The sequence below is a fragment of the Gouania willdenowi genome, chromosome 7 (assembly GCF_900634775.1).
Source record: "Gouania willdenowi chromosome 7, fGouWil2.1, whole genome shotgun sequence".
Lineage (NCBI taxonomy): Eukaryota > Metazoa > Chordata > Actinopteri > Blenniiformes > Gobiesocidae > Gouania > Gouania willdenowi.
In genome coordinates this window covers 32,485,575-32,511,421 of record NC_041050.1, presented here as the reverse complement: position 1 = coordinate 32,511,421, position 25,847 = coordinate 32,485,575, and the positions used below count along the sequence as shown (strand labels likewise).

The window sequence follows — 25,847 nt, the reverse complement described above, 5'->3', positions numbered from 1 at the left end:
AACGTAGCAGTAACTGTTTGAGTGTTTCTTCCCAGCATTTGGTGCAGATTTTTCTGTGAGGTGGGTGGGGGGGTTGGTCTCTGACTGTATTGGTGAGGCTGACCTCTGACCATTTGCTTTTGTCGTGTCTTATTGAAATAGTGAGCACATTAGCCGACACTTGTTATTAGCCTTTCTGTTATGGCAACTAGCGAGCAAATAATCTTCAATTTGCTTCTTGTTTCCTAAGCTCTCCATTTGGCCTCCGTCATACAAGTGAAGAGTCTCTTTCCTTAGAGAGCAGCTCTCTGTGAGACCTCGATGCTCCCGGGAGTACTCGACAGAGACCTGCGGCATTGTGGCATGAATGGTTCTCCCTCAATGCAAATTCTTCCACACTCTCAGACGGCAAAGGCCAGCATTCACTGGCTGTGTTAATTTAGCTGCCTTTCAGTCCTACTTGATCCACCATCTTCTGCAACGGTACAAGAGAGAAAAACATCTAAAGTGTCAGGCCAAGAATGCGCCATTCACTGTGGAAGTAATGCGTCATTACAAATGTCAGGAAACAAACAGCCGATTGCTAAACAAACTGGAGAGGTCGGAACCAGAGTTTACCTCCGTGGTGAAACCCAGACTGGTTTCACCATGGAGTCATTTTAACCTGGTGGGTGGAAGCAAACAAGCTGAAGGAAGTAACATGATCTGTTAAACCACAGGTGGATCATGGAGTGACAATTTTGCGTCGCAGGAAAGAAAGAAATTGTGTCATCTTTTGACAAAACTGCACTGGAGATACCCAGTGGGCCGTGGCTACCCTATGTGTTCAGCAACTCAACAATCTCAGTGTGCAACGCACAACCCTCCAACCAGGGTTGGGGCCAATTACAATTGAAATCGCACAATTGATAATTAATTACAATTATGCTGTAATTCAGAATCAGACAAGTTTTTATTTGCCAAGTACAGTTAAAAACAAAGAATTTAACTTGGTAGTTGGTGCGAAGAACAAAAAACACTGAACACACTGAACAAAAATATAAACACAACACTTTTGTTTTTGTTCTCATTTTTCATGAGCTGAACTGAAAGATCTAAAACATTTTCTATAAACACTAATGACCTATTTCACAAATCTGTCTAAGTCTGTGTTGTGTTTGCAGAGATGCTGATTAGAAAACATGATTATTGCTCAGGTGTGCCTTAGGCTGGCCACAATAAAAGGCCACTCTAAAAATGTTCAGTTTTAATCACAGCACAATGCCACAGATGTTGCAAGTTCTGAGGGAGTGTGCAACTGGCATGCTGACGGCACTAATGTCCACCAGAGCTATGGTCCGTGAATACAAAGGCATTTCAGAGAATTTGACTGTACGTCCAACCGCAGACCAAGTGTAACCACACCAGCCCAGGACTTCCACATCCAGCATGTTCACCACCCAGACAGCTGCTGCAACAATAGGTTTGCATAACCAAAGAATTTCTGCACAAACTGTCAGAAACCGTCTCAGGGAAACTCATCTGTATGCTCGTCATCCTCATCGGGGTCTCCACCTGACTGCAGTTTCTCGTCGTAACTGATTTGAGTGGACAAATGCTCACATTCGATGGCGTCTGGCACGTGGGAGAGGTGTTCTCTTCACGTCTGAATCCAGGTTTTCACTGTTCAGTGTATATATTTTATTCTACTAAATCAGGATTGCAGTCAAACAGTAGAACTTTAAGAATTGTTGAAATAAAATAAAATAAAAACAAAACTGACATGATAGAACTTTATCTATATCTATATCTATACAGTTTGAGCAGGAGAACTAATAAAAGAAACTGCGTTAGGTATAAAAACCCTAGCATTAGCATGCCAGCTGTTACTACTAGTCGCTGTGTGTAGCGCTCTGCTATATGTTCAGTAAGACTGTAAGCATGAGCTTTTTAAAATGCTGCCAACTGTAATTAAATATTAAATCAAGTTAAGAAAATTATGGTGGATGTCCCTTGGCACAAGCTTGTATTAATCACAATCAGTTCATAGTCATAATACATAAAAATGTAATTCATTAGTACTATTATTATATAAACGATGGAAATAAATGACAATCTATATCTAGTTTATTTAGTTATTTACATGGTCATTTCCTGTGTTGATGAGGCTTCACAGAGCTTAAAAAAACCACCGTCCGGAGATGGTGATGACAACACAGGAGCTTAGATACAACATGATGACAAGTGATGGAATGACTCCTCTGTTTACAAACTGCAGTCCAGAGACGTGTGTGGAAGCTTTCAGGCAGTCGCTGAGTGTTGTGATGTCATTGGTCTCAGCACTTCCTATTGTTTCCCCGTCACTGATAACCTCTGTGACCGGAGCCAGGAGAAGGAAGGCCGTTGCTTGGGTTTTAGTGGTGGACTTGCAGACGCTTTGTTTCCTGATAACTTATTAACCAGCAGAGTCGTCCAGGAGAAGAATGGTTTCTTAGAGGTCTCGCCTTATGGTTAACTCAGAGTAAACATGAGCTTTCAAGGTGTTCCTCCACAGAGCAGCCGTTGTGAAGAAGAGAAAAGATAATTATTATTATTGGACACTGAGCAAATTCAGCCCTGGCATTTTTTGTCCAGACCAGCCCACTACATTATCAGCAACGCCATGTAAAAGCTGTTTTTAAGTCAGTGGTGCTCAACATGTGGCTCTTTATGTATTAATGTAGGAAACTTTTTATCCCCTTTTTATCTTTTTCCTTTGTCCAATTGTTGCCCTATTTTAAAACTTTTTTCATACTATAGCTACGGTTTGCCAATAAATATCCTTTTTTTTTTTTTTTTTGGAACCAATTTTTGTTCATTTTTGCAAGTTCCTTTTGACACTTTTGTCCAATTTGTATCCTTTCATTTTTTTTGCCCACTTTTCATCCCATTAAGCCACCTTTTGCCCAATAAATACCACTTGTTTCCATTTTTTCCTACATTTTGTCTCATTTTGTTCCACATTTTTGCCCTTTTTTCACAATTGCTTGCCAAATTTTGCTCATTTAAGCTACCCTTTGCCATTACTACCACCTGGTTCCTCTTTATTTGCCCATTTTTTGACCACTCTTGACTGCTTTTGGCCCATTTTAGTCACTTTTCACTCTTTCATTGCCACCTTTGGACCATTTTTGGCCACCTGTTACCATGTCTGCCTCCAATCTCTCGTCAAAAAAAAAAAAAAAAAAACCACGTAGCAGACTTTCTAAAAATATTGTATCATGAGCTCATTATTGCATATTGGATCATATTGTGAAGTCAGCGCATCGTCCCACCCTTAGGGGTAAGCTTTGTTGATTAGAGACCCTGATAAGCTTCATAGATTAATGATGAATATTTGTCATGCTTTCACACAAAATGTTAACAACACAAGTGGCAGATATATCAGTGGCGTTCCGGCTGGATCTCCACTAATTACATACATTTGTGTAATTTAAGGTGATGTTGTGCGATTGTGACAAATTGAAGGATTTTAGAAAAGCTGTAGTCGTGTGTTTAGAAAAGGAGCTAGCTTGGCAAACAGTGGGAAGTTTTAATGAATCAATGAATTTAGAGCGACTGATCTATCTACAACTTAAATATTTGGTCATTTACAGAATGATGAATGTTTTCTCTGGCATCTTTACTTTCTCCTTCGGTCGAGTTTAGATGATCTAAAGCACCTGTGTCAAACTCATGGCCCGGGGGCCAAATCCGGCCCTTTGAAGCATCGAATTTTGCCTGCAGGAGAAAGTAAAAATGACAGTGAAAACATAAATCATCATGTAAATGAAAGAACAATATTTGCAGGGGCTCAGAGTTTTACCGGTCCATATATCGCACGTTTGCATGTTGAAAAAAACTTATACTTAAACTTAAAACTTTAATTTTCCTCAAATTATTACATAACAATGACAACAATTCCCTTGATTAAATAGAAATTGGTCACAAAATCAAAAAAATGTAAAGTGAAGCTAAATTGAGTTTGACACCCCTGATCTAAAGGGCCAGATCTGGGCCCTGGGCCTGGAGTTTGACACGTGTGCAAAATGAACAAGTGATCAACAAGCGACCAAGCCGATGCGACTATGTGCAGTGAACATTAGGAGCTGTTTGTCTCCAACTCATTCATCTGTTGAACTGTGCAGTGCTGAGTGCGTTTGGAGCAGACAGACCAGAGTCAACCGAGGTCATTCCCAACCAATAAGTGCTCATGTGTGCACGCCACGGTTTTGCTAATATCTAGGTCTTGCTTGCCCTGCTGTACAATCAATTCATTTGTTTCACTTCACAGAGAGAAGTGCTGAGAAAGGGGCAGATTGTTGTTGTGTCAGACTTGCCCAAAGGCTGGAAACAGAGAAGAATTCCCCCTGTTGTCTGAATGGTCTAAAAATACCTCGAGCTATGTGGTCACATACTTTGCAGAAAAGGTGAAAGAAAGAAGAAATATTCAACTTAAAGTTACTCTGTATGTGTGACGGACCTACAAACACGCAGATGTGTTAAACTTAACAAAATAAAAGCTGGCATTAAGTTTTAATCATGATCAAGATTTTGGTTGCCACAATTAAATCAACTTGATCATCGTCAATCCGTGTATCATTCGTTCATTTGTTTTTCATTATGTAACAAAAACATGAAAAACGAAAAAAACACTCATTATTTGATATTTGTTTCCAAAACTAAAATGAAAAAACGGAAAACGCCTTGTTATTCAAATTCAAGCTCTTCTGCTTCGGTACAGAAAACAAAAAATGAACACTTATTTGTTTTATCCATTACCGATTTGCCAAAGCACGTGACCCGGAAGTGAAGCCTTACACATTACGAGATATCTTTAACAGTGCAACACTTAAGAGTCTCTAAATCCTCCAAAATGTCCGTGAGGAGGTGCTGTACCCAACACCAGCTAAAGCGAAAATGACAAGTTTTGGATGCACAGTCGGAAGCAGCGATATTGTCATAACGAACTGCCGTTAGCATAGCCGTTAGCGTCGGATGAGATTACAGTTCCGAGTCACGTACTCTGGCCAATCGGTAATGAAGAAAACGAATAAAGGTGTTCATTTTCCGTTTTTCGTTTTCTGTACCGAAGCAGAAGAGCTTGAATTTGAAAAACAAGGCGTTTTCCATTTTTTCATTTTTTCATTTTGGTTTTGGAAACAAATATCAAATTTTGTTTCTGGTCTTTGGAGAGAGCAGACGTGTTTTCATTCGCTCCGATAACACGACCTTGGCTACAGCTGGCTACAGCTGAACAGCCTGAAAAATTGGGCCCAAGACTGAAGGAAAATGGTGAAAAAAACGCAGGGAGGCCCTTCAGAACCCAATTCGGGTTTGGAAGAAGTCAAGGAGATGATACGCGAGGGTCTACGAAACCTATCTGCCGAGATAAAGTCGTTGGAAAAGACGCTGGAAAACTCACTGGAAAACCTAAAAAAGCGAAGCAAAGGTACTGAAAGAAAAGAATGAAAGAAATGCTGAAGAGATAAAATTGTTGAACGCCAGGGTTGAAGAGTTGGAACAAAAGGAAAGAGAGAAAGATGTCATCATCACAGGCCTAAAGATAAAACCCAGGAGTTACGCAAGTGACGAAGAAACAAAATCGATTGAACAACAGGTCATTGACTACCTGGAGTCGAAGGACATTGTCCTGAACCCTGACAACATCAACTCCTGCCATCTCCTGCCAAAGAAAAATGATAACAGAGCTGTAAAAATAACCTTCACGAATATGAAATTCAAAGGACAACTACTGAAGCAAGGAAGAAAGCTGAAGGAAACGAAGGTTTTTATTAATGAAAGCCTGACAAAAAAAAATGCAAGCATCGCATGGAAGGCACGCCAAATAAAAAAAGGAGGAAAGATTTTAAAGACATGGACAAGGAACTGCAGGATTTACATCACACCACTGGGAGAAGAGAACGGAAAATCAATCCTCATTAAAACGATGGAAGACTTGGGAATATACGAAGGATCCACCTAAACAACAACATTACTGATGGTAATCATGGATATGGACCCAGATCTATATAAACACTGGAAACAAAACTCAGACTGTGATTATTTTATGGAGACTGAATTAAATGTGGAAACCAAGAGTAAAAAAGGTCTGTCATTTATTCATTTCAATTGCTAGGTGGTGGGGTGATTAAGGATTACATTCAATTTAAATTCAAAGTGTTTATTGTCATATGTGCAGTTAGAAACACGTTTTCCAGTACAATGAAATTCTACCTTGCTTATGAACTAAGATATAATAATGTGTTTATACAAGTTAAATCTAACAGTGGAAAATACAACACTGCCAATAGAACTAACAACAGCTGGATTAACCTTGATGTAGAAACAAAACAAGCTGCAAACTTGTGTGTCCAAAAGAGACATTCCCGAGTGGTGACATTATGGATGAAAAGGGAAAAACCTTCCAAACACCTTCGAAAGAGGAACTATTCTTGAACTGGAGGAATGCTAACAACGTCTGGCAGAGAACAAGGCCAACACGAACAACGATAGAGAGGAGGAGGAATAAAAAATAAAAAATAAAAAAAAGACAACACTGACTACATATGAGAATACACAAAAACGGACTGTTCAGAACAACTCAAGAATGTTTGACCAGAGAGACATGTAAACCCATGTAAATTTGCGATGGTAAAACAGGGGACGGGACCCAGATAAGCAAACTGCTTCTCTCGTCTCCTTTTTTGGCATGTACAAAAAAAAAAAAAAATGTAAAAAAAAAAAAGTGAATGTAACCATGTCGGAAATAAACTGAATAAATAAATAAAAATAAAAATAAATAATGAGTGTTTTTTTTTTTTTTCATTTTTCATGTTTTTGTTACATAATGAAAAACAAATGAATGAATGATACACGGATTATTGGCAATATTTGCATTTAAAGTTCGGGCTCTGCTGAATATCAAATCAGGCCCTTTCTCAATCATTAGTCAGCGGCAGCTTTGAGTCATTTGGTAAAATGATGATAACTGAGCTGTAATTGTTTGAGTTGCATTTCATGAAAGCTCTCTGTAATAGTGTATTTATTTAATCAACCCTTGGTACATTTTAGTGTTTTTTTTTTTGGGGGGGGGGGGGGGGTTCCCCTTTTTGATTAAATTTGTATTTAAAGCTTCATTTGGCATTGTAAACTGTTCATACATTGTTTTTTAAAAAGTGGTGCAAAAGAAATACAGATTTTTCCCTAACATGATAATTGTGATTATAATTGTGATTATAATCGTGATTATAATCGTGATAATCATGTTGGCCTTAATCATCCAGCCCTACATTAAGATCAAGGATTTTAAAATGTTGTTTGATGTACAATTGTTGCAGAAAAAAGCAAAGCTTTTCTAGCATAAGGTATAAAAGCAAAGTTTGCAGCATGATTTTAGCTTTGACAAATCACAGCATTTACAATTCTATCCTGTGAAGAAACGTACAGTAGGAACCAATTTTGACCATTAAACCATTGGTCTTAATGATTAAAAAGTTACACTTGAAAATATCTTTTATCATTAGCATCGCAGTGTAATAAGACAACACATTCATATCAATAAATTACACACCGTGGTAATTGCTCTTCTAGGTAATGGGAATGTAAATTTTACTGTTGTCTGACCTAAATTAAAAGAAACATTTAAATGTTTCCAAACCATTGGCTTGATGATGCACAGAGAAGCCACAGTTTAATTAAGCCTGGATTATAAAATATTAACACTTTCTTATTGAACTGCCACTTTGAAGTATTGGACCTTATGAAAAAAAAATGTTAAAAAAATATGTGCAAGATTTGTAAAATAAAATATGTTTAAGAAAGTGAAATTGATTGATCTTAGCTTGTAAAAATGGTTATTCTATGAAAGTTTTACACTTTGTTTTAATGAGCAATAAACATCAAACTGATGCTTGTCCTGAATCCTGAGCTTGTTCTGTTTGTGAACAGTCGGTGTTTATCGCCCCCATGTGGTCATAGTGTAGCATTACAACGTCAAAACTGCAAATGATGTGCCAAACATACTGTTTGATCCAGGGTTGTGGTCAATTACAATTGTAATCGCCTAATCGATAATTAATTACATGATGACGTAATCTTAAACGAATTGTAATTGAGTTCATATAACTGACTTTATAATTGTAATTGGAAATGAAAATTCTATTAAAACTGTCACTTACAAATTAATTGATTGCAAAATCGGGGAACCATGTTACAGTTTTATAGCATTAACATTCAATAAAATGTGTTTAATATCAAGTTTACCTGTCAGTTCTCTTAAGGATAATTTTACCCTTTAAAAAAATTAAATTGAGGGGTATACAGACAGAAAAAAGGCTCAGAATCCCACACACAAAAATATTGAAACCAGTATTTTCACGGAAAAGAAAGCCTAACAAGGCAACAAAAAGAAGAAAAACAAATTGATCGACAATATTTTCTAGTGTATTTTAGAGCTGATTTAAGACATGTTTCAAAACTGACCCGTTATCATAAGAGATGCTAACAGAAAGCTAACACAAGTTGAACATTACTTTTTATGGAATTATAGGCTTGGTAGTTGTGATCAATTGTTATTTAACTTTAGTAATTTAGCCTAATTGTAATTTACTTTCAAAATAATTTTTGTTTTAATTGTAATTGGAAAAAATGTCGGTCACCGTAATTGTATTTCAGTAGTAATTGAACATCGATAATTGACTACGTAATTATAATTGAAAAATGGAGTGATATATTTTATTTATTTTTTTCCCACCGTAAGCATAAAGTACTTTTATCACTGTTAATGCTTTCTTATGAAAATATCTATGACTAAACATTTGTATCTATTTAAACATTACTGTATATTATATTTTTAGATTTTTTACACCGGGGCTTTTATACCTCCAGCTTCCATCTATTGAAAAAGTGAGAAACTCAACAAATACTCTCGTCTCTAAAATAGAGGCTGATGTGGGATTATCCTTGTACCATTTAAACATTTAGCTTCAGAGTGTTGGGAATTCTGCCCACATCATATTGTGGTTGTAAAGTGTTTCTTTCACATTGTTTAGCAGCAAAAACCACATCGACCTGTGTGGTATTTTCTATTTGTTGTAAACTCTTCAAACAGTCTCCACGGATACAGAAAGCAGACTTTTGCTCTCTGTTTTCTGGCTTTTACCATAATTAAGACCTTGTATCCCACTCTGTCTTAAAAGATGCCTCCTCCTATGGATGCTTGGTAACGGGACCAAACACAAACCCTTTCAGTTTAAACAGCCTGTCACAGAGCTGCTGCTCAATGTGTCTCTTTACTTGGCTTTTGTTTAATTACATCTGAATAGCCGGCCTGGTGTGGTATAAGCAATTAGAGTGAAATTCAGACGCAGCCGTGAAACAAGGCAAACAGATTTGAAGCCCGTAGCTGTGCAAACGGCCCAGTGAAAGCCCTAATCCTGTTGATGGAAACAGGATCTCAGGCCTTGTTGAAATGGCCCCCAGCCCCAGGTGCAGGAGCCACACAGGCTCAGGCTTGAATTGAGAGGGCCCTCTTGGGCGCACGGCCCAGGCTGTGGTTTGGTTAATTAGGGCGTTTGTTTTCCCATAAACATCTTTAGTCATGAAAACTAGGCAAAAAAAAAAAAAGGCGAGGGTGCACTGTGTGAAAGATTGGCTTCCAAATTCTCAGTGCAGAAGGAAAATATTGAAATCTATATATGGACTTTTGAAAATGTTGTATTACTATAGCAATAATATATATATATATATATATCTACAAATATTTTTTTTATGACCGCTTCCAAATTAGCTTACAGAAAAGCAACTATAGTACGCTTACAATTAGGGCTGGGCAATATATCGAGATTCAAGTTATATATCGATATTTCCTTTTTGGCAATATAGAAAATGACAACATTGCCTATAATAATATGCAGACGTGTAAAGAGTACTGATATATTCTACTCAAGTAGAAGAACTGTTACTAAATTGAAATAGTACTCAAGTACAAGTACAAGTCATACATAAAATACTCAAATACAAGTAAAAAGTAGCTCAAATGAATAGTACTCAAAGTAAAAGTTACTAGTTACTTTTACCCACCATGTTTATTTTTGGTAATAAATCTTGCTACGGTTCCCTTGCACACAGTAAAAATCTCAGGTATAAACTTCAAAAAGAAGAGACCAAATCTACCACAAATGGAAATTCATTTATTTTCCACAAAGGCATCTGTATAAAATAAAAGGTTTGTCAAAATGTACAAATATTTTTCAAATATAATAACACCAATGAATTCAATTCAAAATTTAAAAAAAAAATTCTAAGACTCTAAGTATAGCGACATTTAATAACTAAAAAAAATGATGTTTTAGAGTTTTATGTTTGTTTTGGGCGCAATGCATTACGTTTAATCTGATTGGTTGGCTATGATGTGATGCATTTGGTTGTTGTCTGGTCAATTCATGTTCATGTAGTTTCACAATGTCTGTTGATCATTTTAAAACCAAAAATAATAATTTACTCAGTAATAGTTGGGTGTAGAAATGTAACAAATGACTTTACTTCTTTTAAAACATACTTGAGTACAAGTAGAATTACTGATTTAGAAATATACTCAAAAAAGTACAAGTACCAATAAAAGCAACTCCATTAAAGTAACGTGAGTACTTGTAATCTGTCACTTTAACCTCTGGTGATATACTTTCATTCTATAGCTTGTTTTGGATTAAAATACGCATTTTATGAGTCGCTACTTCTCAGATCAGCATGAAAAGATGGATTTTGGGTGCGTCTCAACGCTGACCTTTCCTTGAACAAGCTACACTACAGAACTCACTCACACGTGCTGTCCTTTGTAGCAGAAAAAGCCAAAAGTGCCACATTTTGTGAAGCTGTTTCTTAATAAATGCAAATGTAACTCAGAATTGTGTTTCTGGGAAGACTTTGAGTTAGAAAATATAGAGATTTATATTGTATATCAACATTCTGAGAAAAAGTTTTGGTCCATATCACCCAGCACTACTTCCCATCCTGTAGATAATGTGCTCCTTAGTTAGTAACCAACAGCAGTGACTTGTGCGGACATGTAGGGGATGAACAAGAACGTTGCCATTTGTTAGCACAATCAGCTGCTATTAAGACACATTAGGCTTCTGTTAAAGACAGTTTAGCGGCGCATGATGAGATGAGCTGTGGTCGATTATCTCTGTATCTTTCAGTGTTTGAAACATTTTGACAACAAGGATCACATTGTCTCCGGTAAGTGGTAAGACAGGTAGCTGTAAACAAAGGCTCAGACCCTCCACAGATTAGCAGACCTAACCAACAACAGCAGACTGTAAACCTCTCTGGAAGCACCTCCAGCCTGAAAACTGCTGCAATTTTAACTTCCTCTTTAAGTATGTTTGAATAATAAACACCAGCAAAAAAAGCCTAAGAGATCAATTTATGTTTATTTTACCAAAAGCAAGATTAGAAGTAAAACAAAGATGTCTGTCTGTTCTAGGAGTTCATTTGTGGAATAACATTAATTTCAAAATTAAAATGTCACAATATATTTTAGGGAGTTAAATGAAGCATGTAGTAGAAATATATTTCTTTAATGTTGTATATAAAAGGAAATACATGTACATATATATATATATATATATATATGTATTATTTATTTATTTTTTTGCATTTTTTAGAAAAAGGCAACACATGTAGTTGTTGACTGCTTGCATTTCTTTTGTGTATTAATGAAAAAGGTAAGCATTTTGCTTCTGCCTGTTTCAGTCTTCAGTTATATATTTTTTAATTGTCATTTATGTTTGAATTTTTTAAAAAAAAAACAAAGTGAAATAAGCTTAATATCACCCAGGCTGTTCATTTGCTGGTTTTAACTTTAATGGATAGAATGTAGTATATTAAATTATTTTGTAATGGCCCATAAATCTGTGGTAATTCGTTTCTTTGGAAAACATTAGTGTTCTCTACACTTATCTTCAAATCTAAGATGTAGGATAACTTACAATCTTTAGGAATTAAACATATATCTAAACATTTGATGGCCTACTATGGCAAAATATGTCACAGTTGTTTTCACAAACTATACTCACAGTTGTTGATACTGGGCACTAATGCATTGCATATAGCTTTCTAAAGCAGTTCTAAAGAGAAGAAATCTACATCATTTTTTAAAAGATGTCCAAACTAAATACTTGAGATTTTGTGGGTTCACTGAGAGCTTATGGCAGTGGTTCTCTACCTTTTTTATTTTGAAATCAAGAAATTCTTATGACCCTAAAAACATTTTTATCTCTAGAATTAGTTTTTGATCATGTTTGTTATATTGTATTACAAATACAGATCAGTCATAAGTAGTGACAAGTTGCGCCAATTAAGAATTTATTTTTTACTGCATTTTATATGAGCTGCGTTTATGTTTGGCAAAGTGAAAGTATATATTACAGTTGTTTAATATTGTGTTTTAATTTGAAAAAAATAATAATTTAAACATCAGTTATTTATTTTTTTTATTTTTCTATCAATTACTAGACATTTCAGGCGACCCCACATGGGGTCCCGATCCCAAGGTTGAAAAACACTGGCCGATGGTTAAGGAAGTGGAACACCGGTTAAAATCCACTGTGGCCCATCACTCAGGGTCCCTTAAACCCTTAGTGCCTAAAATTCTTAATGTCAATGAGACTCTCCTTAAAGCGGTTTGAGGCTCAGGTGGTAGAGGGGTCGTCCTCTGATTGAGAGTGAGGGTTCAATTTTATGTGTTGAAGTGTCATTGGGCATGACACTGAACCCCAAGTTGCTCCCAGTGGTTGACTAGCACCTTGCATGGCAGCTCTGTCCCATTGGTGTGTGAATGTGAGTGTGAATGAGCTGATATGTAAAGCACTTTGTGACCTCTGTCTGTGAAAGGTGCTATATAAATAAACATTACTTACTCCTGATTAAGATAAGGTTAAAGGTTTAATTCCACCTTTACACGGTGCAATATTTAGCTTTGTTTACATTTTATTGACGTCTTTATTTCAAAAATGTCAAATGATAAAAGAACAACAGTTTAGAAAACAAACAATAGAAAATGATGAAATACAACAGCAGAAATAAACCATTGATATGATCCACAAACTCTTGAAATTCTAAACCTACATGTGTGAAAAGGAGGAGGAAGGAGTGTAAACCTATTTAATCCAACTCCTTAAATCATTACTAATTTTGCTTTAACTACAACTAATATTACGATTATTTACCCATATATCATGAAACAAACAATCTACATATTTACAAATAGTCCATAGCTAATCATCAAAACATAAAAAAACAACAACAAAACAACTAGTTATTAGTGATCACATTCATTTCTGTACCTTGTGTAAATCCTTTCTTTATACCTGTTTGTTTGAACATTGTTTTAGCTCCACGCTCATTTTGTTCCATAATTTTACTCCAGAAATTGACACACAGAAACTTTTCAAAGTTGTTCGGACACTTAAAACCTTTAAATTTAACTTCCTCCTCATTTGCTTGCTTTTGTATTTTAGCTTTTGCAAAGGAAGTCCTTCATTTCTGTAGTTTGTGCCCTGACTAGGTTGTGTCTGATTCTGCTGGACGGCCTCCAAACTACGCAGGGGAAAGTTTTTCTCTGTGTCGCTCCACTGACATCACATCCATGAGGTATCAGCTGACTAACACACCTCATATGAAACTCATCCAGTATCTGCTGAGGGATGACTTGTAGTTGTTATCAGAAGAGGCAGTAAAGTCTATAACCTTTAGTAATAGAGAAATGTGAATAAGAGCTTAACACAATAGATTAATGACAAACGCTAACCTTTATTATCCATCCTAAAATCCACACTATGAATCCAGCTGGATGCTTTACTACTGGAAGGATCTATTTAAAGCTCTGAAATGTTAGGCCTCTGTTGAGAATGACTGCTGAGAGAACACTGCGCACATTACGTGATCAGAAGCACCACGCTAAATTTATCAAATCATGAGACTTGCTGCACTTTATACTTGCCTGTGTGTCCGCCCACTGGAGGAAGTGCAACAGTCTGCTGCGGCTGAGGCTGCCTTGACCAGCTGAACCACAACAGGTAGGCAACCTGGTTGAGTTTACAGGTAAAATGCATCAATAATTGTAATTGTATATATTGTAAAATGTATTACTTTTTGCTCTAGATATACAGGTACGTAAATCTGTAAATCACCAGATTAGAATAGATTACATATAGTCAGAGAAGTTGTAAATTGTTTCTTTACGTCAAACTTTCTGCGACTAATATGCATCTTTTAATGTGATGCACTTGGAATGTTTTTGTAAGAGCACGAAGACTATAAAGTTGTGGAACTTTTGGGTGGGAAATATTTTCTACTATGTGTATGATAAATAATTGTTTGCTTAAAAAAAAAATAGAAACACTGTTGCACTATAACCTATTTTGTTTTTCTTTATTGATTCTGCAGGTACTATTTAGCCAAACTCAATATGGAGGACTTTGAATACAGCGTGGACATCAGCGATCGTGACTGGCAGTGCTTCTTTGAAGAATGTGAGGAGTGTAACATGCTTCCTCCTTCATTAGCAGGGCTAGATGATTCAGGCATGAGTGATATGGATGATACAGGGTCTGTTCTTTTGAAGGAAGCTGAAAGGTGTGAACTAACCAAGCCCCCTATTGACAGTCCCCCAGAGTGCGAGAGCTCTCCTGTGGAGCTTTATCTCAGCAAACATGGCTTTGGTGGAATGGAGAGCATCCTGTCTGGCAGCGAGGAGGATTTACACCTGCAGTCGATCAATATGTATTTCGAGAATCTAAAAGGATTCACAGAAGCTGAGCAGCACGATCGGCCTGACCGGGACAGAGATGGAAAAAGCAGAGACGCGGGGCCAGTGGAAAAGTTTAGTGATGATGGCCAACAAACCATTGGTAGTACTTTACCAAAAAACATCCCAAAGTCAAAATATCTGCCTGTCAGGGGAAAAGAAGCAGCAGTTTATAATGAAAGCACAAGTAATGTCAACACTATCGACACCGACATTTCCTCCAATTCTAATTTCACATTTAATAACTCACAGTTGCAGACGAACAAATCAGGTGCAAGTAATTCATTTGAAAGAAAGACAGTCAATGAAGAGCAAAACAAAACTCTACAGAGTAAGTCCCATGACTTACTGGATAGCCCAATATGCTCTGATTCAATGCTTCACACCTCCAATGTGGAAATACACAAACCCCTGGATGAGGAAAAGCAGCTGGGCTTGTTGATAGGTCAATCAGCAATCGGGAAGAATTGTTATTCCGATTTAACTGACGATCCAGACAGAATGTGCAACTTTAAGGAGAGAGAAGAGAAAATGACTCATATTGCCCAGTCGGACATGTCCAGTATGAGTAAAGCAGCAGGACACGAGTTCTCTCCATCTGCCTCCATCAGGAGGAGGAGGAGAAGGAAGAAACGACTGAGTGAAGAAGAACAAGTATGTGAGAGGCAGAGCTGGATCCAGCTCAGTGAGTCAGACGAGGAGAGTTTAAGAGGAGCACTAAATCAGCGATTCTCTGAAGATGTGACAATATTTCATTTAAAAAGAACACAGAAGGATCAGGAACTAGAGTTCTTTCCTGATGCAGCTATTGGACGTTTTATACAAAGTGTATCACCGGCGCTTCATCTTTGTGAGGAATTGAAAGTTGGACAGAAGGATCTTGCATCAAATGATGGTTCAGAAAGAGATGATAGGGTAAAGTTTTCACCACAAAGCACCACACATTTACAGCCATACAGTGAATTACAGATAAAAGAATTAACCAAAAATGGTTATTTATCAAATAAATCTGATGTGACAAGAGCAAATCAAAAAGAGGGTTTATTGTTAGCGACTAGAGTAAACCATTGTTTCGATAGTCACAAAAATAAAGAGACTCTAATGTGTCAAACGGCCGAGGTCAAATCAATAAATTTGGGGACAACTCCAGAGTCATATGATCCGTTGTTGGTGGATGCCGTCCAAAATGTCAAACTATCTACTGCTATGTCGGGCCTGGCTCCGGAGGCTGGAAATCATGGCAGAGAGGAAGACACAGTGTGTCACAAGGACGCTGAGCCCCAACAACAGCTGAACACCCACCGAGTCAGCAGCTCCACGGAAAAGATTGCCTTTATTCCTGCTGTTCATGGTGGGATCACTTCTCCTGCTTTAGAGACAAAACCTGAGCAACTTCCTAACAGAATCAATCCACTCTCAGACAGTGTTCTTAAGTATTCACTAATGCACGGCGATAATGTATCGCCCAAGCAGAGCTCACTGCCCAGTGTTAATGGAAATAAGTTGCATGATTCTCCTTTGTCAATTACACAAGATGACATCAATGAAAACGATCAAAATCAGCACCAGGTGTCACAAAAGTCAACCCCAATAAAGTCAAATTACAAAGAATCCCCTATGTCTGAGGGATTTTTAAAGAGTCTCTCAGATATCACTTGTGTTTCCTCCCTCTGTTCTCTGGACACTCAATCAGCTTTGTCTCTTTCCAATGAAACCATCAGTGATTTATCAGCAAGCTTTTGTTCATCTGTCAGTGATCGAGAGTGTGAAATTCAAGAGGAGAAACTGCCCGAACCAGAAGAACCACAGTCGTATGGCAGTGGAGGGGCAGACGATGCTGTCCCAGCATCCAAAGCTCAGTGTGAACCTGGAAAGGGAACGAGTTCAGTGTTTGCCATGTCCTCATTTTGGAAGGAAATGGAGAAGCTGACAATAAACGACATCCTGGCTCTGCGAACGACTAGCAGCACAGTTTCTCCCGCCTCTCTGCCACCGCTACAGGAGGGCAAGGAAACCGACTCAGGGTTTTTTCAAATAGATGAGACCAGGCAGCACCAAACCTTCAAAAATGCAACCAGGGCTGAAACAGATTTACGTTTCGTTCTCCATGATTCATCTGCAATAAATCATCCCCGAGAGAGTGAACCTTTATCAGCTAGACAAAGTGTTGATGTCTACTCAGAGAACCTCCCACTGATGTCTGTGGTTGACACTCCTAGCCCACTCTTTCTCCTAAAGCCTGAACAAGGTTCTAAAAAGCTCCCCAAAAATATTAGCACTCACAATTTATGTTCCCTGGCAACCGAGTCGTTCGTTTACCAACAAAAAAGAAAGTCTTTACAGGACTTTAACGACGAAGTAGTTCAACAGGAGTGTTTTGAAGAGGGATTTGTGCAGAAGCAAAACCCAAACGCAACAACTTTTGCTTCCTCCCTCACAGACATTTTTCAGTTTCTCTTTGGAGGAAAGCCATCAGATCCCACACATTCAGGCACTGACGACGTCAGCATCGTGAACACTGAGGGAAACTCTGTCGCTGAAACATATGATCACTTCTTCTCAGAGTTTGATACAGAAAGCTTTTTCTATCCCCTTATTTCAGATGAAGAAAAAGCTAAAGATGAGCAGATTCCCATCTTTTCCTGTTCTCGCTCAGCCAATAAAATTCTACAGTTCCCAGAAGCCTACGATTATTTCTTTCCATCGTCCTCATCGGACGAATCGTCCACTGAGTCTGACGAAGAGGACGTCTGCAGTCCTCTGAGGGTTGTGACCAGGTTCAGCCGCAAAGCAAGCTCGACAAACATCTGCTCGGACGTATACGACAATTTCTTCACAGACAGAGATTTAAAACAGAACCTGTTTTGGAAAACAACATTCTCCTTTAGGAGCATTAATTTCACTGCATCCACTACCCCGAAGCAGACATCCAACGCTGTATCCTGTGTGCCTGTGAGGAGAAGCAGGGGTTCTCATCCACGATTGGCTGCTCAGCTCAATGCTCTTGGAAACCCAGAGACTCTGTTTCCAGATCCTCTGCTTTACCACTGGGAGGAAAAGGTGACCAGACAACTGGCACAACGGCCCTTCGCATTTGAAGACTTACAGACGTCGGTTTTAAATCCAGGTAAGTTCAGCTCAATATAAACAGGCACACGCTGACTGAAGGTTACATTTCCTGAAAAGGTATTTGGGTAACACTTTACTTTAAGTTTTATACGTAAAGGCTGATATCACGTTGTTATTATTATGACATGACACCTGTCATTAGCATGAATAAGGTGTCATGAAGACTGTCATTAAGTGTTGTTTGTTACCCCAAACCCTAACCTTAACCCCAACCCTACCAAACCCTAACCATAACCCCTAACCCTACCAAACCATAACCTTAACCCTACCTAACCCCATTAGATCCCTCCAACTATGCAGCCTACCTCACTCAGAGGTCCAAATAGAAGCAGTAGCCCAATCCAAAAATAGCCAATTAAAATAACCACAAAATTAAAAATAGAAAGTAAAAAAAAATATTAATAAAAGGCCAAGTAAGCCAGAAGCAGAATACAAAAGACATAAAAGCAAAAAATCAATAATTATTTAACCAACATTTATTGAAACAGAAAATAAGATCACAGTTTGTTTGTAGCAGTTGTCGGGGGTAAGCTCCCTCTGCTGGAGTGCGCCCTCCCATGGCGGAGAGGGAACATGCACCTGAAATTCAACCATCTGCAGGGATGGGCAACTGTATTACAGCAGGAGCCACAAAAATGTGATAGTATCTGATCCAAGGGCCACATTATCAACATTAGAATAATGACCGATCTGAGCATTAATACAGGGGGGTTTTCTTGTTGTAATTTCGTGTATTTTTCTGTTAATTTCTGCATTTTGTGTTTTTGTTGACAGTTTGGGTTTCATGTGAGCTATTCTGTAATGTTTGTTGTGTTTTGTAGGTATTTTTGTTTAAGTGGTTGTTGTGTTTGTCTTTGTCATTTTTGTGTTTATGAGTTATTCTGTGTATTTTTGAACGTTTCATGTGTTTTTGTGTACTTTGTGCTTTTTGCTGTCAATTTGTGTGTCTTGGGAGTTATTTTGTGTATTATGTTGGGCTTAATGTTCCAACTTCTTGAAATACAATTTTTGGGAATTGGATTTTGGGGCCACACAAAATTAGACTGAGGGCCACATTTGGCACTGAGGCTGCCAGTTGCCCATGTCTGCTATACTCAAACACCCTAAGCTTTTAAATATGCAGCCTACCACACTTAGTGGTCCAAATAGTAGGAGTAGCCCAACCTAAAAACGACCAGTCAATAGACCATCATTGTTTTTTAACAATAAGCAAACCAGAATCAGAATTTTTTAATAATAATAATAATTAAAAATACATAAATAAATGAAAACTCTATCCCAAAAAAATCCACAATTATTTAAACAACATTGACCTGACAGATAACACACTCACAGTTTATTATGGGTTTTAAACCAACAATGAATAGGGACAATTGTGGGAAATAAAGCCCCCCTGCCCGATACCGGACAAACAATCACTAAAGTAACAACAACAAACCGCAAAACAACAAACAAACAAATAACCACTAAAATAACTTACAAAACCACTAACCATACAAAAATCACATAAGATGGATTTACAAAGTACAAACACACATACAAGAATCAATTTCAACCACAGATTTAAAATGAAAAACAGCAAAGCATGATGGGAGCTTATTTAAAAATTAAAAAAAATCGTTCAAAATCTACCTTTGAAGATAAAAACAACCCCTAAACAGATTATATTTAATACATCAACTTCTCAAAGTTCTTTGGAGCCCAGGGAACAAATAGAAAGAAAATAAATAAATAAATAAGAAAATCTTTACACACCATGAGGGAACAAGACTGCACCAGGATTTACTACCACCCAGATACAGACATAAAGCCTCCCAGAGGACAACAGATGTACTGCAGTCACCCTATTAGTCAGAATCAACCCTCACCTGTAAGATATGACCACCATCAGGAAGAACCATCCCTCACAAGGAAGAACCAGCAGCAGCTGCCAAGAATTCCATGACTCTCCAGGCCTACGAGCCAAAAACCATCTCTGAACAACTTTAAAACCTCTTCTGTCTTTTTTTTTTTTTGATAAACCAACCTAAATAGTCCTAATGAATTTATGCCCAAACACTTAAAAAAACCAAACTTAATTAGGAACCACTCCAAGCTGGAAGAGACCAATACCAGAGACCGACTCCAACCCGAGAGGATCAACCAACTCTTCAGTCTGATTGACTTGACTTAGGCTGGATACCTAGCGGTGATAACTAACGCCTTAGTCAATCAGATAGTGAGTACACGGCCCCCCTGGGTTCCGACTCTAGGAACAGCACGCAGGGTGTGGTGGTCTTGAGCTGCATGACCTTAATCGGAAGCTTAGTTTTCTATGAGGAATAGCCTCGCTCACACAACAGCACATTCTGCACTACACACGAATCAATTCGAAAACTACCCCCCAAAAAAAACAACCAATTGATCTCCTTCAAATTGTCACCTTCCCCCAAATTCCACCCTCTAACCGAAATTAGAGGTTAGATCGGGGGTGCAACGGGACCTAGACCCCTTTTGACAAATTTTCTTCCCTGATTCCCTGGATCAACCAGTGACCAGGCCGTGAATCCAACTGGACGCAGGAAAAGGTAAGCCAACCCCTGATACATTTTGATTAGAAATCAGGCCGTGGATGTACTTTTTGACTAATTAAAATTAGAACGTTTCTATTCGTACAGTTGCAGTACAGACCGGTGCTATTGGTACGTTTACCGAAGTACACGTATGTAGCGTCTTAGGGTTAGGATTAGGTTATAATCCTACATATCTACAATTTTTAGGGTTACGTTTAGTCTTGGTCACATGACCTAAACCTAAACCAATGAGGAGCGCTGCGTACGGATAGAATGTTGATGTATTGACAAGGCAACCCTACGGATAACCACTTCCTTAAAATTATAGCAGACGCAGGTGGACTTTCCACTCAATATCCCAGCCTCAGGGACCCTAACTTTCTTTTTGATTTTACTACTAGCATGCAATTCTCCAAAACATTCCTTGCCCTAACCCCACTAGATGCCTCCGCCTAACCCAAAAAATGCCAACATAGCTCCAAAGGTGTCATAATTTAGCAAAAAACACTTAATGACAGCCTTCACGACACCTTATTCATGCTAATGACAACGTAATGTCAGCCTTACGTATAAAACTTCAAGTAAAGTGTTCCCGATATTTGTAGTCCTTAAAGTTGCCAGAATTGACTTCTACTTGTATTATTCAAGTCTACCTCAGATATAGGAAGTGGTCAGATTAAATACATTCTAAACCGTTTTGGAGCATTTTCTTCTGCTTTTTAGTTTTTAGTGAAAATGTCGTGAATACATAGTTTTAGTCAGTGGAAAAAATAAAGTTTCTTCACAAAAGTAGTTTCTGCTGGGTTGCCAGATTTGCATCAACCTGTAGCCCTTGGCTGTGCAGTAAAAACAGGTTAATGTATCCGTCATGTGAGCGTTGTGGGGATTCTTTCCGTTTTGTTGTTTCCGTCCCTCGTGGTCAGCTGTAATGTAGGACGAGGTTTCCATGTGGTCAGCTGTTACAGCCATGATGGGGCCAGATTATCTTTCCTCAGCTGTCAAACATGCAGCGCTGACTCGGCTGCAGCGGGGATGCCAACAGCATTGGCTTCATGCCATCACTGGACTTTATAATAATGAACGTCTTCTCTAAGCCTCTTAATAAACACAGCAAAATCATGTCAGGCAATGGAAGCCAAGGAGGTTAAAATACCAAGTTTAATCATCATGGATAAGCATAATGCTTTTTTCCGTCGCCCTTTCCGGCATGAAAAAGGACAAAAAAAAAAAAAAAAAAAAAAAAAAAAAAAACAATGATGTGATTTTGCTCTGAATGTCAAATGAATTTCTGTGAATGCAACCATGTCGGAAATGAACTGAATAAATAAATAAATAAATAAATCATCACCCACATATTAGGGCTGGGCGATATGGACCAAAATTAATATCTCAAAAATTTTTCCTTAAACTGGTGATATACAATATTAATCTGGATTTTTTTTTCAACTCAATAAAGCTGTTTTTCCACCTTGGGGTTGTAACCCCATGTGAGGTTACTCGGAATTCAAATCAGCGACTCTAAAATTTTCAGTAATTGACCAAAAAATTTAAATGGAAATGTAATTTAATTACATTTTTAAAAATCTTAATTTTTCAAATTAAAACACCACATGTGATGCCAAACAACTGTATTCTATTTCACCTTCTCAAATGTGAATCTAATCCAAATGCTGTAAATAAAAATATAGTATAAAAATATCATGAGCTGGCACATCTTGTCACTTTGTGCTTTCATCCAGGCTACTTGTAACAACACAATATCACAAACTTGATCAAAAACTAATTTTAGAATGAGTTCATTCTAGGTCCCTAGAAATGTATGATACTGTATCAAAATGGGGGTCACAAGTTCAACCTAAAAAAAGTTGGGAAAGTCTTGGCAGAAAGACAGTTCTGGGTTCAATTTCTTGATGCAAAATGCCACACGTACACATTTATTAACAAACAGCTGCACAAGATGTTTCACTTTGGTCTTTTTCTCTTGTAAAGGACAGCACGTATGAGTGAGTTCTTGTTTAGAGGAAGGTCTGGGTTAAGCCACACTCACAAATCCATATAACTGTGCTTTTAATGCTGTTTATGGTCTCCTAAAATTTCAATTTTTTTAAATAAAAAAAATATCGACAATATTGTAATTAAACAGAATCCGCGATATATCTTGACTCTCGATATATTGCCCAGGCCTACCACCAAGTTTCATTGTGCCTTACAACAGGGATTATATCATTAGTGAGTGTTGCATGGTTGCACACATTTGTGTGTATGTTGGGAATGAAATGAGACAAAGACAGAACAGGAAGTCCACAATATCTCTGTGATCATGTGACCAATGACACAGCAGACATTCTAGTAGTCTTGCCTTTGGATGAACTTTTGAATGATTGAAGAAATGTTCTCATTTTTTAAGGGTTAGATGCACCATTCCTGCCTCTCAGACAGACTGATATGTGTCTCATCTGCATTGCATTCGCTTCGTGGGTGCTAAAGACTGCTAATCCAGATGTTGGAGATACCTGGAAGGCTGGTATGTGTGTGAAATTACAGTATTTGTATTGAAAGTGAAATCACACAAACTTGCTTTGCCCTGACTTAAATCTAAAATGAATGTCTTGACTTTTAAGACTTTGAATAACTGTGCTGACTCATTTTCTGCATCCTCCAGTTCTTCTTGCCAACTTCAGTGCTTTGTCTGCCATCCGATACCTGCGTAAGTACGTCAAAGTGGAGGCGTCGTCCAGTGAGACAGAATACCCTCACCACGCCCTGACTGAATTTTGATTCATTTTTTATTTTTTTCCTCCAAATGCGTCAAAGTATTATCCAAATTGCCATGAAGACGAGCCAAGCAACGATCCCACTCTTTTGATGAATTTTACAACCCTTCGATCTGTTTTTATGCGTTTGCACTTTGGTGACTCAACAAATTCTTAATCCTTAAGATTATTATTATTAAATGATGATCATTTCCTTTTTGGGTGAGACCAGTAAATATGCGAATGTGGGAAGTAATTAGGAATGACCAAAAACAAGCTGGGACAGATTTGAAAGTTGTAAATATTGTGCAATAGTTATGTTAGTTTAGATATTTGAAGGAATACTGACTCTGAGGTCAAGTGAGAATGATGATGGATGGTATATATAGAGTGAACAAGTCTGACTGTTCCACTACTTTCATATGTAACGTGTTTTCTCTATTGATTCTCCTCAGTTTGTTCATGTGATGCTGGATTGTACAACTATAAGTTTCATCTTGAGGGACATTGTTTTGTGCCAGTATCAGAAGGGCACTAGCCCTGATGCACCTTATTTGTTGATTTGGAATATTTTGTCTTTTATTTTATTTTCTTTATTGTACCCCTTTTTGTTATGTTTTTTTAGTTTTGAAGAAACTAAAAGTTGAGTTTATTATCCTCATCGAGAGTTTGTATTTTTCAAAACATTCAATAAAAAAATAAAAGGGCATTATTAGGGCGTTGACATTGTCCTGTTATGTAAATAATTAATTTCAGGGCTGATTTAAAAAAAAAAAAAAGCAAAATAATAAATTTTTTTTTTTTTTAAAGAACTAATTATGAGGTATGACTTAGTATGTCATAATTATGACTTAAGAATGTATTATTGATATTATTTTAATTTTCCTACTTTTTGGGGGGGGAGTTACTGGGGGTTTCCATAGTTTGCAGGTTATTTGGTGAATTATTTTTTTTTAGAATTTAAATTGTTCATTAAAATGTTGAAATACAAACCACTGCATAGGTAAAATCATCATTCATCAGAAATGATTTTATTGACCTTATATTTGACTTTAGCTGTTCTCTTTTGACTGCAGTGTCGTTTATGAGCCGCTAGAGGGCGAACAAAGCATTAACAGTGTAAGCAATGGAAGCTCTGCTATTTCTCATTTTTAGCTACGTTGCATTATTTTTTTTTATATTAAGGATTAATAATTATTTATCTTTGTAAGATTTATGCAATTGTTACGATGCATTGCAATAATTTACGATTTTCGCAAAGCCTTTCCATGAAAACTTCTGTCAGGGGTATATATGGTGTGTGGCTCTTGAACCAGCAGGTGGCAGTGTTGAGCTGGGAACAAAATCACACAGGACCGACTGTTTGCTTTGTACATTTTAACAGTGTTCGAGGGCACTAAACAATTTGAATGTGCACATATATGTCACACTGATGTGTGACATAATATATGTGATTGTGTTTTAACGCAAATTCAGGTGAACAAAAGAATAAAAAAGCAGAAAACAGCACAGACTTGTGTCTCTTTGCACTCACACAAATAAACATGAACGCGTGCTGTTAGCACGTGGACACCGGAAGTTACTCTAAATATTGTTATTAGCACTTTGTGAAGAACTTGCTTTGGGATTTAATTACAGTAGACAATTATGTATGATCACCCAGCAAACTGAACAAATGGAATAAATAAATAAAAAGACTAAAAATAGGAAAAATATGCATTATGAACTTTATTCGTCAGACTGGAACTACTTCCTGTTTATTGATACTGCTTCTTTATTTTCAGTTCACCTAATGTAACACAACAAAAGCCTTTAATCTTAAATTGTAGTTTAACAATTAATTATTCCACTGTAGAAATAATAAAATAAAATACACCTTTATTGATCCCCAATGGGGAAATTTACATTTACAGCAACATATTATAAGAGCAGAGAGTAAGAACAAAAATATATACTAGCATAGGATTATGACTTGTTGTAATTGGCGCTATATAAATAAAGTTGAATTGAATTATAGGGAAAAAAGTAGGACAAAAATAAATAAAAAGAAAACAGCAGAAAGAAAAACAACAAATGTAAAAATGACAGAAGAGGTGTCATTGGATAACATGATTGATTTGATCAATTTCATTTTTATTTCAAACATGAACACAACAGCAGTGTATTTGCCATGATAAGAAAATTATATATATATATATATAATTATTTTAATTTTTAATCTAACAAGGCAAAGAGAGAATAAATGGGTACAAAATCCTGCACGTGTAGTCTGTACATGTTCGAAATGGAGTAGGAGTAAGTATAAACTTAAATGGCCTTCCCCTTAAATAATAACGTTTAATACAATACTTTACTTCTATACATTAATTTTCTTAATACATGGTTGTATTTATGAGTTTAAAGCTCATTTTGTTAAAAAAGGTGATAAAAAAGGTGAAAAAGCTCTATAGCACACAAGGATGAGGTAGAAATAGAAATAACTCATTTTTCTTTGCTAAAAAGCTGGATGAGACCAAAAACTAAAGAATAAAACAAGTTAAATATAATTAAAGAATGCACAATGCACTGTCTGTGTGTATACTTCGGTGTGCTACAGTACCTAATATGTAGTTTTTGACTTGGGCG

The 25,847-nt window shown here is 37.2% G+C and overlaps 1 protein-coding gene across 3 annotated transcripts; it reads left to right on the top strand.

Annotated features, from left to right (window-relative positions):
- The first annotated feature begins 13,717 nt into the window (after nt 1-13,717).
- perm1a (PPARGC1 and ESRR induced regulator, muscle 1a) lies at nt 13,718-24,001 on the top strand. Of its 3 annotated transcripts, XM_028453346.1 has the most exons (5): nt 13,990-14,057; nt 14,428-14,513; nt 14,647-17,915; nt 22,877-22,993; nt 23,132-24,001. In XM_028453346.1, exons 3-5 carry the CDS (start codon nt 14,708-14,710, stop codon nt 23,245-23,247), a joined length of 3,441 nt encoding a protein of 1,146 aa, XP_028309147.1. In that variant the 5' UTR covers nt 13,990-14,057; nt 14,428-14,513; nt 14,647-14,707; the 3' UTR covers nt 23,248-24,001. The 3 variants fall into 3 exon arrangements, with proteins under 3 accessions (XP_028309145.1, XP_028309147.1, XP_028309146.1); XM_028453344.1 differs by having other exon boundaries at nt 13,718-14,057; nt 14,428-17,915; XM_028453345.1 differs by having other exon boundaries at nt 13,996-14,082; nt 14,428-17,915.
- The last annotated feature ends 1,846 nt before the right edge of the window (nt 24,002-25,847 follow it).